General features: G+C 43.1%; 1 protein-coding gene across 1 annotated transcript; it reads left to right on the top strand.

Moving 5' to 3' along the window:
- LOC8073327 (transcription factor bHLH14) lies at positions 8,994–9,863 on the top strand. The gene has a single exon (XM_002457341.2). The coding sequence runs from the start codon at positions 9,023–9,025 to the stop codon at positions 9,815–9,817; it is 795 nt and encodes a 264-aa protein (XP_002457386.2). The 5' UTR covers positions 8,994–9,022; the 3' UTR covers positions 9,818–9,863.

The following is a 13,452-nucleotide window of genomic DNA, read 5'->3' as shown; positions in this document are numbered from 1 at the left end:
CAACCATTCTCTGATCCTGCAAACCAAAAATGTTCGATGAAACTGAAAGAGGGTAACCTTGCTAGTGAGGCTTAGACAATGCATACAACCAAACAACTAAAGATTGGCTAGCTAGAACCAGGCTTGGGCTATCGAAGCTTAGATTCTAACCCGGCTATTAAAAGTAAGCTAATTTATAGTAAGCTAAAGAACCTATTATACCCTACGTTTCTGTGGGTGCCTCATCTTCGTTTCACATGCAACATATCTAGAAATAGAGAGGATGGCCGAGAAGATAGCTTGACACTGGAAACCAATATAAAGAATAGTTGTATGACGGATCATTCGATTAAATCTAGAGATTCTCAGAGACGTTCCTAAGGCCGGTCTCAATGGGGGTTTCACCAGGATGTCATGCATATTTATTAGAGCGTCATATCAGTAAAACTGCACTTTTTGCATGAAACGAAGAGGAGAGAGAAGTAAGTAGTTTCACCATAGTGAAACTCCGCGGGCGTTGTTTCCCACGCGGTGAAACGGGATAAAATCCCCACGGTGGGCTAAATCGTTTCACCATCTTGCATGTGATCCAATCATTTTGCAGTAATTAAATGTTTTGCCCAGCCTAGAAAACGTCAAGGTGAAACTCATGCATTGTGGAGGTTGTTTCATTATTCGGTTCATTGATGCCCTATCAACAGATTTGTTTTGGAAACAATCCATTGAAACGGGCACTGACACTAGCCTAAGCCCTACTTATAAATTATAAATCAGCAGTAGAAATCGATTTTATGACTCGCTCCTTTGTAAGAACTCGCCATATTTCAGAAAAAACAAAATATTTTTTATGTAGGTTTCTTCACATGAGTTGTGCTCTCAACCAAATAGTTTAGCTTCTGCCTTTTAAAAAAAAGCACAAACATTTTTTGAGCACAAAGCACAAATTGAGACAGCCAAAGCTAAGCACTAAGCCTTTTAGAAGACAACTATTCATGATTGCCGAAAATTTCTATGACTACCAAATCAAGTAAAGAGAAACTCTATACCAAAATCATAGACTACGAACCTTGCTTAGCTACAGTCAAGGAAACCGCCCGCAGGAAATCAATACTATCCATTAGGAAAATTGTCGATATACTATTAGGGGGTGTTTGGTTTCATAAGTTAAGTTTACCGCCTGTCACATCGAATATTTAGACAAAGTATTAAATATATACTATTTATGAAACTAAAAACATAGCTAGAGAGTAATTTGTTTGACGAATTTTTTGAGTCTAATTAGTTTATGATTGGATAATAATTATCAAATAAAACAAAAAATGCTACGTTATATATGTTAAACTTTAACGACTCTAACCAAACACACCATCACACGGTGCCAATGTCTTATAGGTAGTACCGGCACTCTCCGTCACATAGTACTCGGAGATCGTACATAATCAACGAAAACAGTAGATCACATGGACAGCATGCATGGCAACAGTACGAAGTGTGATGCATACATGGATGAAAACAATGTAGATATTTTGCAATCGTATTCGAGATCGAATTCATTTAGCGTCTGTCCTTTTTTCTTTTTAATCGTATTTTTTCTGCCAGCCAGCAATATTTTTTTCTTTCACAATAAATCAGCCAACAGTAATTTTAGCCTTAACTTTCCAGACCAACGAACAGGTCCGCCCGCTTGGAATGGTCTGGAACTGACCTGGAAGCATGCATTCGATAAATTGTATTGGACTACGATTTGCTCGTATTCGAGTTCGAATATTTACCATCTGATACCGTATCTGTATCTATCGACATCTAATTGTATCTTATCCGAGACATGGTTGACATTATCCATATATTAACTAAAGAACCTAATATACCCACGTTTATGCGGGTGCCTCATCTTCCTTTCATAGACAACATATCTAGAAATAGAGAGGATGGCCGAGAAGATAGCTCGACATTGAAAAATAATTTCAAGAATAGTTGTACGATGGATCGTTCGATTAAATCTAGAGATTCTCAGAGACGGTCCTAAGCCCTACTTATAAATCAGCAGTAGAAATCGATTTTCATGTAGGGTTCAAAATTTTGGCAAAATTTCACGAATTTTCGGTAATTTCGGTGGTGATCGAATAGGTGTGTAGTCATAAATTATATTGATACTTGTTTAGATTAATTTTTTTAAAAGAAAAACATACTTCATGTGCTAGTCTTTAAAGAAATTTCGATGAAATTTCAGCCGAATTTTATCAAATTCGGTAATTTCGATGGTGGCCAAAATTTTTGCGATGCCGAAATTAAAAATCTTGTTTTCATGACTCCTTTGTAAGAGCGCGCCATATTTCAGAAAAAAAAAACAAAATATTTTTTTAATCCGGTCTCTCCGTGAGTTGTGCTGTCAACCAAATAAAATAAAATTAATTTTTTCTAATAAAAAGTATGGATCACTTTCGTCAAACGTAATTTCGTGCAGCCTTTCATCCAAAATGGCGAGCGCCCGCATATGTGCTTGCCATGATTTAAATTTTACTGTGGTTCCTACACTTTTATTTTGCGCAACGTTTTACGTATGGGCTCCGAGGCGAGCGTTATATTTGCCCACCATAGTTATTTAGGGCCGGCTCAAGCCGACCAGCCCACAGGACAACTGCCACAGTTAATAATTAACCGTGGCGGGCAATGTTAACTAGCCGCCATGATTAATATCTATTAACCGTGGCGGACATTGTAAGCTAACCGTCACGTTAATAGGTATTAACCGTGGCTTTTGCTTATAATGCTCGTCACAGTTAATAGCTCATTAACCATGGCGGATTCTTAACATTGCCCACCTCTGTTAAGTCTGTGCTATAAATGCAGCTGCGCCCACCCTTCTTTCCCGCGGCTCCTCCACCATCTTTTAGGGTTTTGACCTCAAAACCTTAAAAGTGTCCATTTCTAGAGGGAGAGATTTTGCCCTTAGATTTGGTGAAGGAGGACACCGCAAGAGGTTGATTTTCACTCTCAATCGCTCGATCCTCTCTCTTTTCTACGATTTGGATCCTTTTTGTGAAGTTTGCTCTAGATCTAGATCTAGATCTATTCTCGGCTATCTTTTTTTTTCTATACTTACATGCGTTATTTTTGTTGCCCCTACAAGGGAGCGAGTTATGGATAAGGAATGGATGTACAAGATGTTAAGGTTGGATCCAGCTTATATTGAACATTTGACAAAGTTTATTTCCGCTGCCAAAATTCATCGTCTAAGTCTAAAAGCGGGAACTCACCATATGTCCATATAAGAGCCGCAAGAACCTTTATGCCCATGGAGATGACACAATATAGTATCATTTGGTCCGGTATGGTTTCATCAAGAATTACACTATTTGGAAGTTTCACGGGAAAGCAAAAGATTCGCGTGCCGGTGCATTTGATGGAGGAGGGAAGTTGTCGACAGCGACCGAAGCAACGATGAATGCCAGACCACAAACCTCATTAGCAACAGATGACAGGCATGGTAGTGCTATTGCCCATAATGCAGAGCATGACTACATCCTGATGGCTGATCTGCTCCAAGACATGGCTAACGCCGATGAAGGGTACGATGGCAGTGATGAGCCAGTGAGGGATCCCGAGACTATGGAGTTGTTGAGTCAATTGCTAATCGTCTTGACAATGACGACATTCTGTTTGGGAGCCCAAGGTGCTTGGAGAATTTTAGAGAGATGAAGTAGGCGACCATTGATCCCCTCTATAAGGACTATCGAAAACACTAGATGACACTGCATTTTAACCTCCAAATGCTAATGGTAAAGGCTCGCCATGGCTGGTTAGACACTAGCTTCAATGACCTATTACGTATCCTTGTTGACACATACCTAGAGGATAACAAGGTGCCCGTCAACACCTATGGGGTGAAGAAGCTCATCCGACCAGTGGCGATGAAGCTTAAAAATTTTCATGCCTACCACTATATCCTATATCAAGGCAAGTATGAGAAATTGCAGAGTTGTTCACACTGTGACGCGAGTTGATTCAAAAGGAATGTCGGTTGTCGCATAGACACGGACGATGAGAGAGGGCCAAAGAAGAAGAAGATGACCAAGAAGACTACCACAAAGAAGCAGATCCCATCGCTAGAGGACAAGGAAGAAGAGGGTTACAGGCAAAGGAAGATTCTAGCTTTAACGATGTGGTACCTAACCATGATTGATCGTCTGTGTGCTATATTTGGGAATCCTGAGGATGCCAAGCTAATGTCATGGCATGCATCTGATGAGCGCATGAAGGGTGATGGCAAGCTGTGACACCCCACCGATGGAAAACAGTGGAAGTATTTCGACACCAAATTTATGGAGTTTGGTGAGGAGGCGAGGAAGGTTAGGTTCGTGCTAAGTATCGATGGGATGAACCCATTAGGTGACCTTTGCAGCTCACACAGCACTTGGCCGGTCATCCTCACCATATACAACCTACCTCCCTGGCATGTCAGAAGCATATGTATCTTTTACTAACCTGTATTATTTTTGGACCGAAGCAGCCAAGCAATGATATAGATGTGTTCCTAGAGCCATTCATGGAGAACATAAAGATACTATGGGAAACTGGGGTCACCATGACGGATGCATCAGAAAAGAAGTTCACTCTAAAATCCATTATCTTTGTGACCATCACCGATTTCCCTGTCAGGGCAGATCAAGGGTAAGTAAGGTTGTGTAGTTTGCATTGATGGTACCTGCTACACTTATCTTAAATCATCCAAGAAGTTGGCGTACATAAGGCATAGGCGATTCCTCAACAAGAACCATAGGTACCGAGTAGGTATGATGAATGAGTACTTCGACAACAAGGACAAAAGGTGTTTGAAATGGTGAATGACATAGAAATTGAGTTTGGGAAGAAGAAAGAGGAAGCTCGGACCATGACAAGGAAGAAGAGGAAGTGGGATAACGTATAGGACAAACCACCTATTGCCCTAGTACCTTTCAAGAAGCAATCGTGTTTCTTCGAGTACCTGCCATATTAGAAGAAGCTAGACACGCCCTATGCCATCAACTGCATGCACCTAGAGAAGAATGTCTTTGAAAGCACCATTAACATTCTGCTTGACATCAAGACTAAGACAAAGAATGGTCTGAAGTCATGGGTGGATCTTGTGAACAAGAACATTAGGACTGAAATTCACTTGACGCAGTTAGCGTGGAGTGGGAAAGTGGATCTTCTGGGCGCAAGCTACAGTCTAACGAGAGATGAGAAGAGGGCAGTGTGCCAATGGTCTAGGAGTGTCAAGGTGCTGACCTGTTTCTCTTCACACATGAAGAGCTTGGTCTCGATGAAAGACCTTACACTAACCAGCTTCAATGCACATGACTGTCATGCCATGCTTACAGTGTTTTCTTCCCATTATGATCAGGGCTATTGGACTAGAGTATGTGAAGATGGTCATCACATGCCTTGGTTACTTCTTTAACTTCATCATACAAAAGGTGGTCGATAAAGCTGAGCTGCCAGGCCTAAAGCAGTTCATCTCAAAGACTCTTTACGAGCTCGAGATGTGCTTTCCAGTGTCTTTCTTTGATATTATGTCACACTTGATGATGCACATGGTTGATCAGATACAAAAACTAGGCCCCTTGTACCTACACCAGATGTGAACATACGAGCGGTTCATGTCAACCCTCAACATATATGTCCTTAACCATGCCTAACCAGAGGGCTCTATGATCGAGGCATACACAGTGTTAACACAAGGACAATTAGCATGAAGGCAAAACTACACGAGAATTGGTTTCATAGGGAGGAAAGCATGCACCGATTTCCAATATGAAATGGTGAAAGAAGCTCATCACAACGTCCTCAATCATCTAGTGCTTATGGAACCATTTGTTGACAAGCATTTGGAGGGCATCCATGCTACTTGTTATGGATAACGCATGAAGGCATGGGTCCAAAAGCAACACAAGGCCAATTTCACAATGTGGATCAAAGAGCTATGGGACATACCCCACGGGGAATCTGATGAAGCAAGGATTGCGTCTGACCCATCGACCCAAATCACCACTTGGCAAGGATATGACATCAATGGATACAAATTTCACATAAAGGAGAAGGACAAGAAGAGTACGACACAAAATAGTGGGGTTTGATATGAGGGCATCAACGACTCAGCGATGTAGAACATATTCTTATTCATTTGAAAGGTATGCTACTAGCATGCATCGTCAATCTATAATTCATTTTGAGATGCTATCTACCTTTTCTACTCCCTAACATGTCAAGCCCTGGTGTTGTAGGCCAAAAACACCTCCATCCTTTTGGCCCCGGTTGGATGATTGTCCCCAAAATTATGTGCATGGGAAGTTCATGTTGACCGTGGTCGACCTCCTTTAAGAGAGGTCGGAGGTAAGGAGGTTCCATTTGTGGTACATGGAAGCCACAAAAGTGGGCCTCCAAAACTTCATCATCAACATTCCGGCTGAGTATTTCCACACACCCACGAATGGTGAAGTTGTTGTAGATTTCCACGACATGCATAGACTACTACGATGAAAGGACCTTGACATCACCCAAGTCACCATATTTGCCTTGTAAGTTAGTTACATCTTTGATAGAACCTCATCATCACTATGGGAACTTTAGGAATAAACTAATAATGCCATGATGACTTCTTGCAGGATGCAAGCCTATGTAAGCAAGGAATTGAATAGGGATATTATTTATCTCTCTCCGATCCTTCTCACAGAGAGAACCATTGTGGGTTATAATATACCAGACACTCATGAAGACTTAGTGAACTTAAATCCAGAACATAACGAAATATAGGAAAAATCTGCTAATTTAGTATAGGTATCGAGCAGGAATGTACATCTATGGGGAAGAAGGTTCGAGAAAATGGATGTATCATGGCTGCCCTTCAGTTTGAGTAAGATCAAAAGATACTTTGAATATATATTGCAATTGAGACCATGACTTCTCATATTTGAACATTCCAAGTCTGTATCGTCTGAATGGTGCAGGCATGGCATCCTAGGTCACTGTATTGCATTTATAATCTATCCTCAGGATGGAAGGGCCTCCATATTAGACTCCTTATGAGAAACAAACAAAGCAGAGTACAAGCACTTTCAAAGAGTTTTGAGATAGTAAGTGACAGAACTTATTCTTATTCCTTTACAGTTAACATATAAATGTCTTCAAATTATCATTGACACTAGTAATTTAGGTATAGTGCTTATAGGAAGTACGTGGAAGATCCTGATTGCCATGATCGGAGATCTGAGAAGTTGAAGATCAAGAATGGCAAAAAACTAAAACTCAAACGTAATTTCCCGGTAAGTAGCAATACTAATAATATACTACTACTATATTACTACTACAACCACTACTACTAGATTATTACTACTTTTACAATACTATACTCACTACTAGTTGCATGTGGATTCTATGTTTGCGAGTACCTAAGGACGTGCACCGGATTTAACAGTAGCTAGAAGCAACTCAAGGAAGCACAAGGTTGGTGGGAAAGGGAGAAGGTTGGGTCATGATTCAGACAAACAGTAGCAAACATATGTAAGTTTGTCACCGAGGCCGCACATAAAGGTCAAACATTCTCAACAAGGAAAGCGAGTTAGCTCTGGATCGAAACTAGAGCGATAAGGAAAAAGGGTTATAAATAAAGCATTAATTGTTGCACGCGTTAGATGATATGTAGGACCTTGTATATATGAATGATGTGTGTTTATGAAACAATGATGTGATCACTAATGTTGGTTCATTTAACATGCATGAATGTGTGTGTGTGTGTCATCTATTTGTTGCTATATTGATATTTCCATTAGCAAAATTTAAATTCAAATTTGAAAAAGATTTTTTAAATTATATAAAACATTAACAGAGGCGGACAGTTAAAAACAACCATTTTCATTAAAACTTTAATCGAAGCGAGCTATAATAACAACCGTCTCGATCAATCATTTAACTGTGGCGGGCTACTTAAGACAACTGCCGCAATTAATATGTATTTACCGTGGTGGTTGCCTTATGTCGCTCGCGACGGTTAAAGGATTAACCGAGACAGTTCTAAGAACCGTCTCGATTAAGCCACGATTAACCGTGACCTTATGGTCGTGGTGGTTGCAAAAACCGCCACGGTAAATGCAAAAGGCCTCCCACGGTTAAGTTTTACTATAGTAGTGCTAGAAATCTACTTTAAAAAATGCTTTGTAAGTAAACATTTCTAGTAGAGATTGTCTACCCCCTATAAATGTGTTATTTATTCTACAAACCTTGCTTAGCAACAGTTAAGGAAACTGCCCCGAGAAAACAATACTCCATCTCTCCTAGGACGTTTAACTTTTTTGACCCTGATCACTTGTCTTATTTAAAAAATTTATACAAATATAGTCAAATTTAAATCATTTTTAAAGAACTTTTATTAATAAATTAAGTCATGACAAAAGATTTATATAATTTTTTAATAAAATGAGTGGTCAAACTTAATGTTAAATTGTTGTCCTGTTAGTACAGCAGACAACAAGGGACATGATGTCATGTCGTGTACCGCCACTCTCCGTCATAGTATACTATAGTAAGATCGTACGCAATCAACGCAAACAGTGTACGAAGTGCAATCGAGCGGTGGTCACGTACGCTGTGAATGCATATCTTAGTTTTTCTTTTTTTTTAAGAGAGAGACGCATGCATAGCTTAGGTACCTTCACATCTATCCTCGGCAGTCTGAAAATTCAACTGCCTGCCATCCCTAGCTTCCTGCTCGTCGTTCTCGGCGCGCGCGGCCCACAGCGTTCCCACGCCATATCCTTGTCGTCCTGGCCGTCAGGCGGCTCAATCAAGCACTCGATCGTGTCCAAAGCTGTCCTCCCCTGCGCTGCGATGTCCCCAATTAACCAAATGGTTTGTGAGCAACGTCGGCATTGGGTAATAAGCCCCCGTAAGCATGATGTGTTTGTGACGTGGCCCCGATCTATATATATATTACGATGAGACTCTGGCACTAGACCTTACATACGGTGGTGCAATGGATGACCTCCCGCCTTGTTACTCTCCCTGCTTCATGTCACCCGACGGCAACGGTGCAATGGATGACCCCCACTTCATGTCACCCTTTTCCGCCGACGACCACCGCAACCAGAATCCAGCGTCGTCCGAGTTCATGTCCAGCGATGCCCTAGAGAAGTGGTTGTTGGGCAACGACCAAGACAACGTGCTAGACAACCATGAGGACGAAGACCCCCACCAGGACATGAGCTCCACCAGCCTGCCGTCGCCGGCGGCACCACTCGCGGGGAGGAAGCGGGGACGGAAGCCTGGCTCTGGCTCTCGCGCCGCCGGCACCACAATCGTCGTCACCCACGTGGAAGCCGAGCGGCTGCGGCGTGACAGGCTCAACCGCCTGTTCTGCGACCTCCGGGCCGCCGTGCCCACGGTGACTGGGATGGACAGGGCGTCCCTTCTCGCCGACGCCGTCGGCTACATCACCAAGCTGCACGGCCGCGTCGAGCAGCTCCAGGCCGACGCAGAGGCCAATAAGCGGACGACGGCGGCCTCTCTCTCCCAGCTCCCCTGCTTGCTTTTTGGTGGCTCCGGTCAGGAGCTGGAGGTGCGGGCGGTGCACGGTCGGGACGCGGCGGCGCTGCGCCTGACGACGACTGTCGCGACGCGCCACGCCCCCGCGCGCCTCATGGCCGCGCTCCGCGCGCTGGACCTGCCGGTGCAGCACGCGTCCGTGTGCCGCGTGGGCGGCATCACCGTGCAGGACGTCGTCGTGGACATGGCCGCGGCCGGGCTGTGGGGAGACGACTGCCTCCGCACCGTGCTACTGCACAAACTACTGCAGGAGAGCGGGTAGATGGCACTTATTACAAAGCATGCACTAGTTACTCGGCCCCATTACAGTTCAGCCAATTTCGTTTCCCAAATAATGATGTTTATTTATCAACTCTTAAAATAATATGAAATGGGAAAAAAGAAAGTCTATCTCCAATAGTTTGACATAATTCACTTGCACTCCCTCCGTGCCTTAGAGCATCTCCAAGAGATCTTCAATTTTGTTGTCCAAAATATAGTGTTTGCCGACTTCTAAATTAGTATAAGAAGGAAAAAAAAAGTCTATCTCCAAAAGTTTCCTATATTTCTCTCCTAAAAGTTTTTTCTCGTCATTTTTTTCTATGACTTAGTCTCATATTTTGTATTAGAAACCCAAAATTTGTTTCGGTATGCTTGTAAGTCTTTTCACCAAATCTTTCTCTTTTGTGTTTTTCTCACCTCGAACCTTGTCTTTCTTCCAACTTACTAGACGCGCCGGAAAACTCTAGATACGCGCTCTTAGACCGTGCGCTCATGATGAAGTTGGGAAAAATGGGGAGGGAAAATGCTAAACTATTGGAAATTTTTTTATTTTACCAAAAAATTAAGAATGTAAAAACCAAATGGCAAACTATTGGAGATACTCTTAGCTCCTCAGCTCCTCCCAGGGCGGTCATCAATCGCAGCTCCTCCTAGGTGATCAACAGTGTGTAATCGGTGTACTACCATTCAATACAATTAACGTGGCCATGTTTAGTTCACGAAAAGAAAATTTTTCAATGTCATATTGGATATGCCGGCACATATTTGAAGTATTAAACGTAGACTAATCGAAAATCAAATTACATAGCTCGTTTAGAAACCGCGAGACAAATCTATTAAGCATAGTTACTGTAGCAACTATGGCTAATCATGAACTAATTAGAATTAAAAGATTCATCTCGTGATTTATAACTAAATTATACAATTAGTTTTTTCATCTACATTTAATACTTCATGCATGCATCAAAAGATTCGATGAGATGAGTGAAAAATTTTTGGGTGATGAACTATCGCAAAATTTTTTAAGTTTGGCTACTGTAGCACTTTCATTTGTATTTGGTAATTATTGTCCAACCATAGATTAACTAGGCTCAAAAGATTCATCTCGTAAGTTATATGTAAACTATGTAATTAGTTATTTTTTATCCATATTTAATGCTACATGCATACGTTTCAAAGGATTCGATGTGACAAGGAATCTTAAAATTTTTTTAGATATAAGGACAATATATCTCCTTTGTCTACCTAATCAAACCGTGTCTTCTAATGAATTCAGTAAAACCATTCACATCTTGTATGTAGGAAGTTTCATGTCTTTGTTTTGTGTACATCCATAACTTATCCATAGGTTGTCTTGGAAGAAAAGATATATTTGCATCATTATATTGTTCGCATATAACCGGTGAAGAAATAGTCCATTTTTTGTATAAACATTATATTATATTCTAGACCAAGAGCTTAAACATAATGTAAAAAAGTTGTAAACCAAAAATGACAAAGTAAATATACAAATTAACTAGAGTTCATGTGAGCCAAGTAAGTTTGGCAAAAAAACATTTGTCTAAATTGGTAGCAAAAATAAAAACCGCTCCAGCTTCACGAGAAGTGTTAGATTTAGTCCAACATCGGTAACTGATGGTGGAAGAACACAACATATAAGATGGGGCAGTCCTCACCAATCAAGGCTGATATTTTTTAGTTGAGTTAGGCCTAAGGCCTTAGTATGTTGTGGGTTCCGATGAACCTAGGCTTGAGGGGTGCCGACTCGTGGGGATAGCAAGATAGACTAGATTTCGCTGCGACCCATGGTTAGAAGACCTAGAAAATCTCTGGGTTCACATGGTAACGGGGGAGCCCGTTAACGTCCCAAAGGTCACATGGGTTATGTGTGATATCACTACTATAATATTTTTAACCGATGCGGGCAAAAACGCTTAACCGAGGCGGGCAGGCCAACCGCCTCGAACCAAAGGTCACAGTAAATGAGACTATTTTCGAGGCGGTTGCCTGTTCGCCTCGGTTAATCGAATAAAAAACTAAAAAGAACCCATGAACAAGTCCAACAAGCCTATCCACAGGGGCGCCAAGCCCATCCATGGGCCATCGCCCCCATAGCTCGTTGTACCGCTAGGATCCGGCTGCTCGCCGTTGGATCTAGCCTCTGACTACCGGATCTTTGAGCAAGGGAGTGTAGGGGAGGAACACAACTGCAACTCGCCCACACCATCACCGTGTGGCCAACTCCTAGATCCGGGATCTCCTCGCCCATGCTGCCACGCCAGAGGAGGATGAGGACGCGACCATGTTGCCCCTGCACGGATCTAGGCCCTTGGTAGCCGGATCTGTGCTCTCTACATCACGCCATGCTAGATCTGGAGGGAGGGGTGCCGCTGTCAGAGTTGGAGGAGGTGTCGAAGGGTGGAGAAGTTCGACCGGTGAAGGAGCTTGCGCCTAGACCATCGAATCAACTAGGCCTGCGCCATCCGTTGTCAGGCAGCCGCACTGTCGGGCCACCAAATCGCTGCACCATGGGCTGCCATGTCACAGCACCACCAGGCCACAAACTTCTCTAGATCCACCGGGAGAGGGGGGCACTAGCTGAAGGGAGAGAGGAGGACATGCCAACAGGAGAGAGAGAGAGAGAGGGGGGGGCGCTCGGTGAAGGACTATGAAGGGCGAGCGACGCTGAGTGAGAGTGTGAAGTGAACCCTAACTCTGTAGTTCCTATATATATATATATATACCAACCCTATAGGATTGGATGTGGGTTTTTTCTGGGCCTCAAGGATATTAACCGAGACAGGCCTCATAAGTGGCTCACCTCTGAAAATAAAGGTATTTTGTAAATCGATTTTGCGAGGCGGTTGCTTGTAACCGTCTCGGTTAATAAAAAGCGATAGTCTTGTTTAATGACAGTGTTGGGACAAGCGTCCCGAACAGGGTTGAGAGATGGAGGCTCCTCGTGGATTGTTAGCTGAAGAAGGTCCCTCGGTGAAGGTCCCGGACGAAGGCCTGGCTAGAGAAGGTTCTCGACGAAGGTTCAGGACGAAGGCCTGGCTGGAGAAGGTTCTGGACGAAGGTCCAGGACGAAGGCCTGGCTAGAGAAGGTTCTCGATGAAGGTCCAGGATGAAGGTCCAGGACGAAGGCCTGGCTGGAGAAGGTTCTGGACGAAGGTCCAGGACGAAGACCTAGCTAGAGAAGGTTCTCGACGAAGGCGTGGAACAAGTCTCGAATGGAGGTTTGATGGTCGTTCTCTATAAGGGCTTCATGGAGAAGACTCCAAGACGAAGGCTACGCAGAGAAGGCTGTGCGACAATGGTCCAGTGCGAAGGTTCTATGGAGAAGGTTATCGAAGGATCCAAAAGACGAGGAGGGAGAGTGCGGCGGCAACTAGGGTTTTGCGAGAAAAATAGTGGGAGAGTCAAGAGAGCCCCCCTTGCCCTCATGATCATGGCATTATTTAGGCGGAAATTTACAAGCGACCCTCCGTGGGGGTGGATTTTACATACCACTCCAATGGCTTGAGTTGGGCCTCTTCTAGGGACTTGGCCTATGTGAACATGACATGTCCCAACAGACAGGTATTAACCGAGGCGGTTGAAATTTGTGCCCGTCTCAGATAGTGTTTTCAAAAG

Source organism: Sorghum bicolor, chromosome 3, assembly GCF_000003195.3.
Source record: "Sorghum bicolor cultivar BTx623 chromosome 3, Sorghum_bicolor_NCBIv3, whole genome shotgun sequence".
NCBI lineage: Eukaryota > Viridiplantae > Streptophyta > Magnoliopsida > Poales > Poaceae > Sorghum > Sorghum bicolor.
The sequence above is the reverse complement of the archived record's forward strand: the minus strand, read 5'-3'. Positions and strand labels throughout refer to the sequence as shown.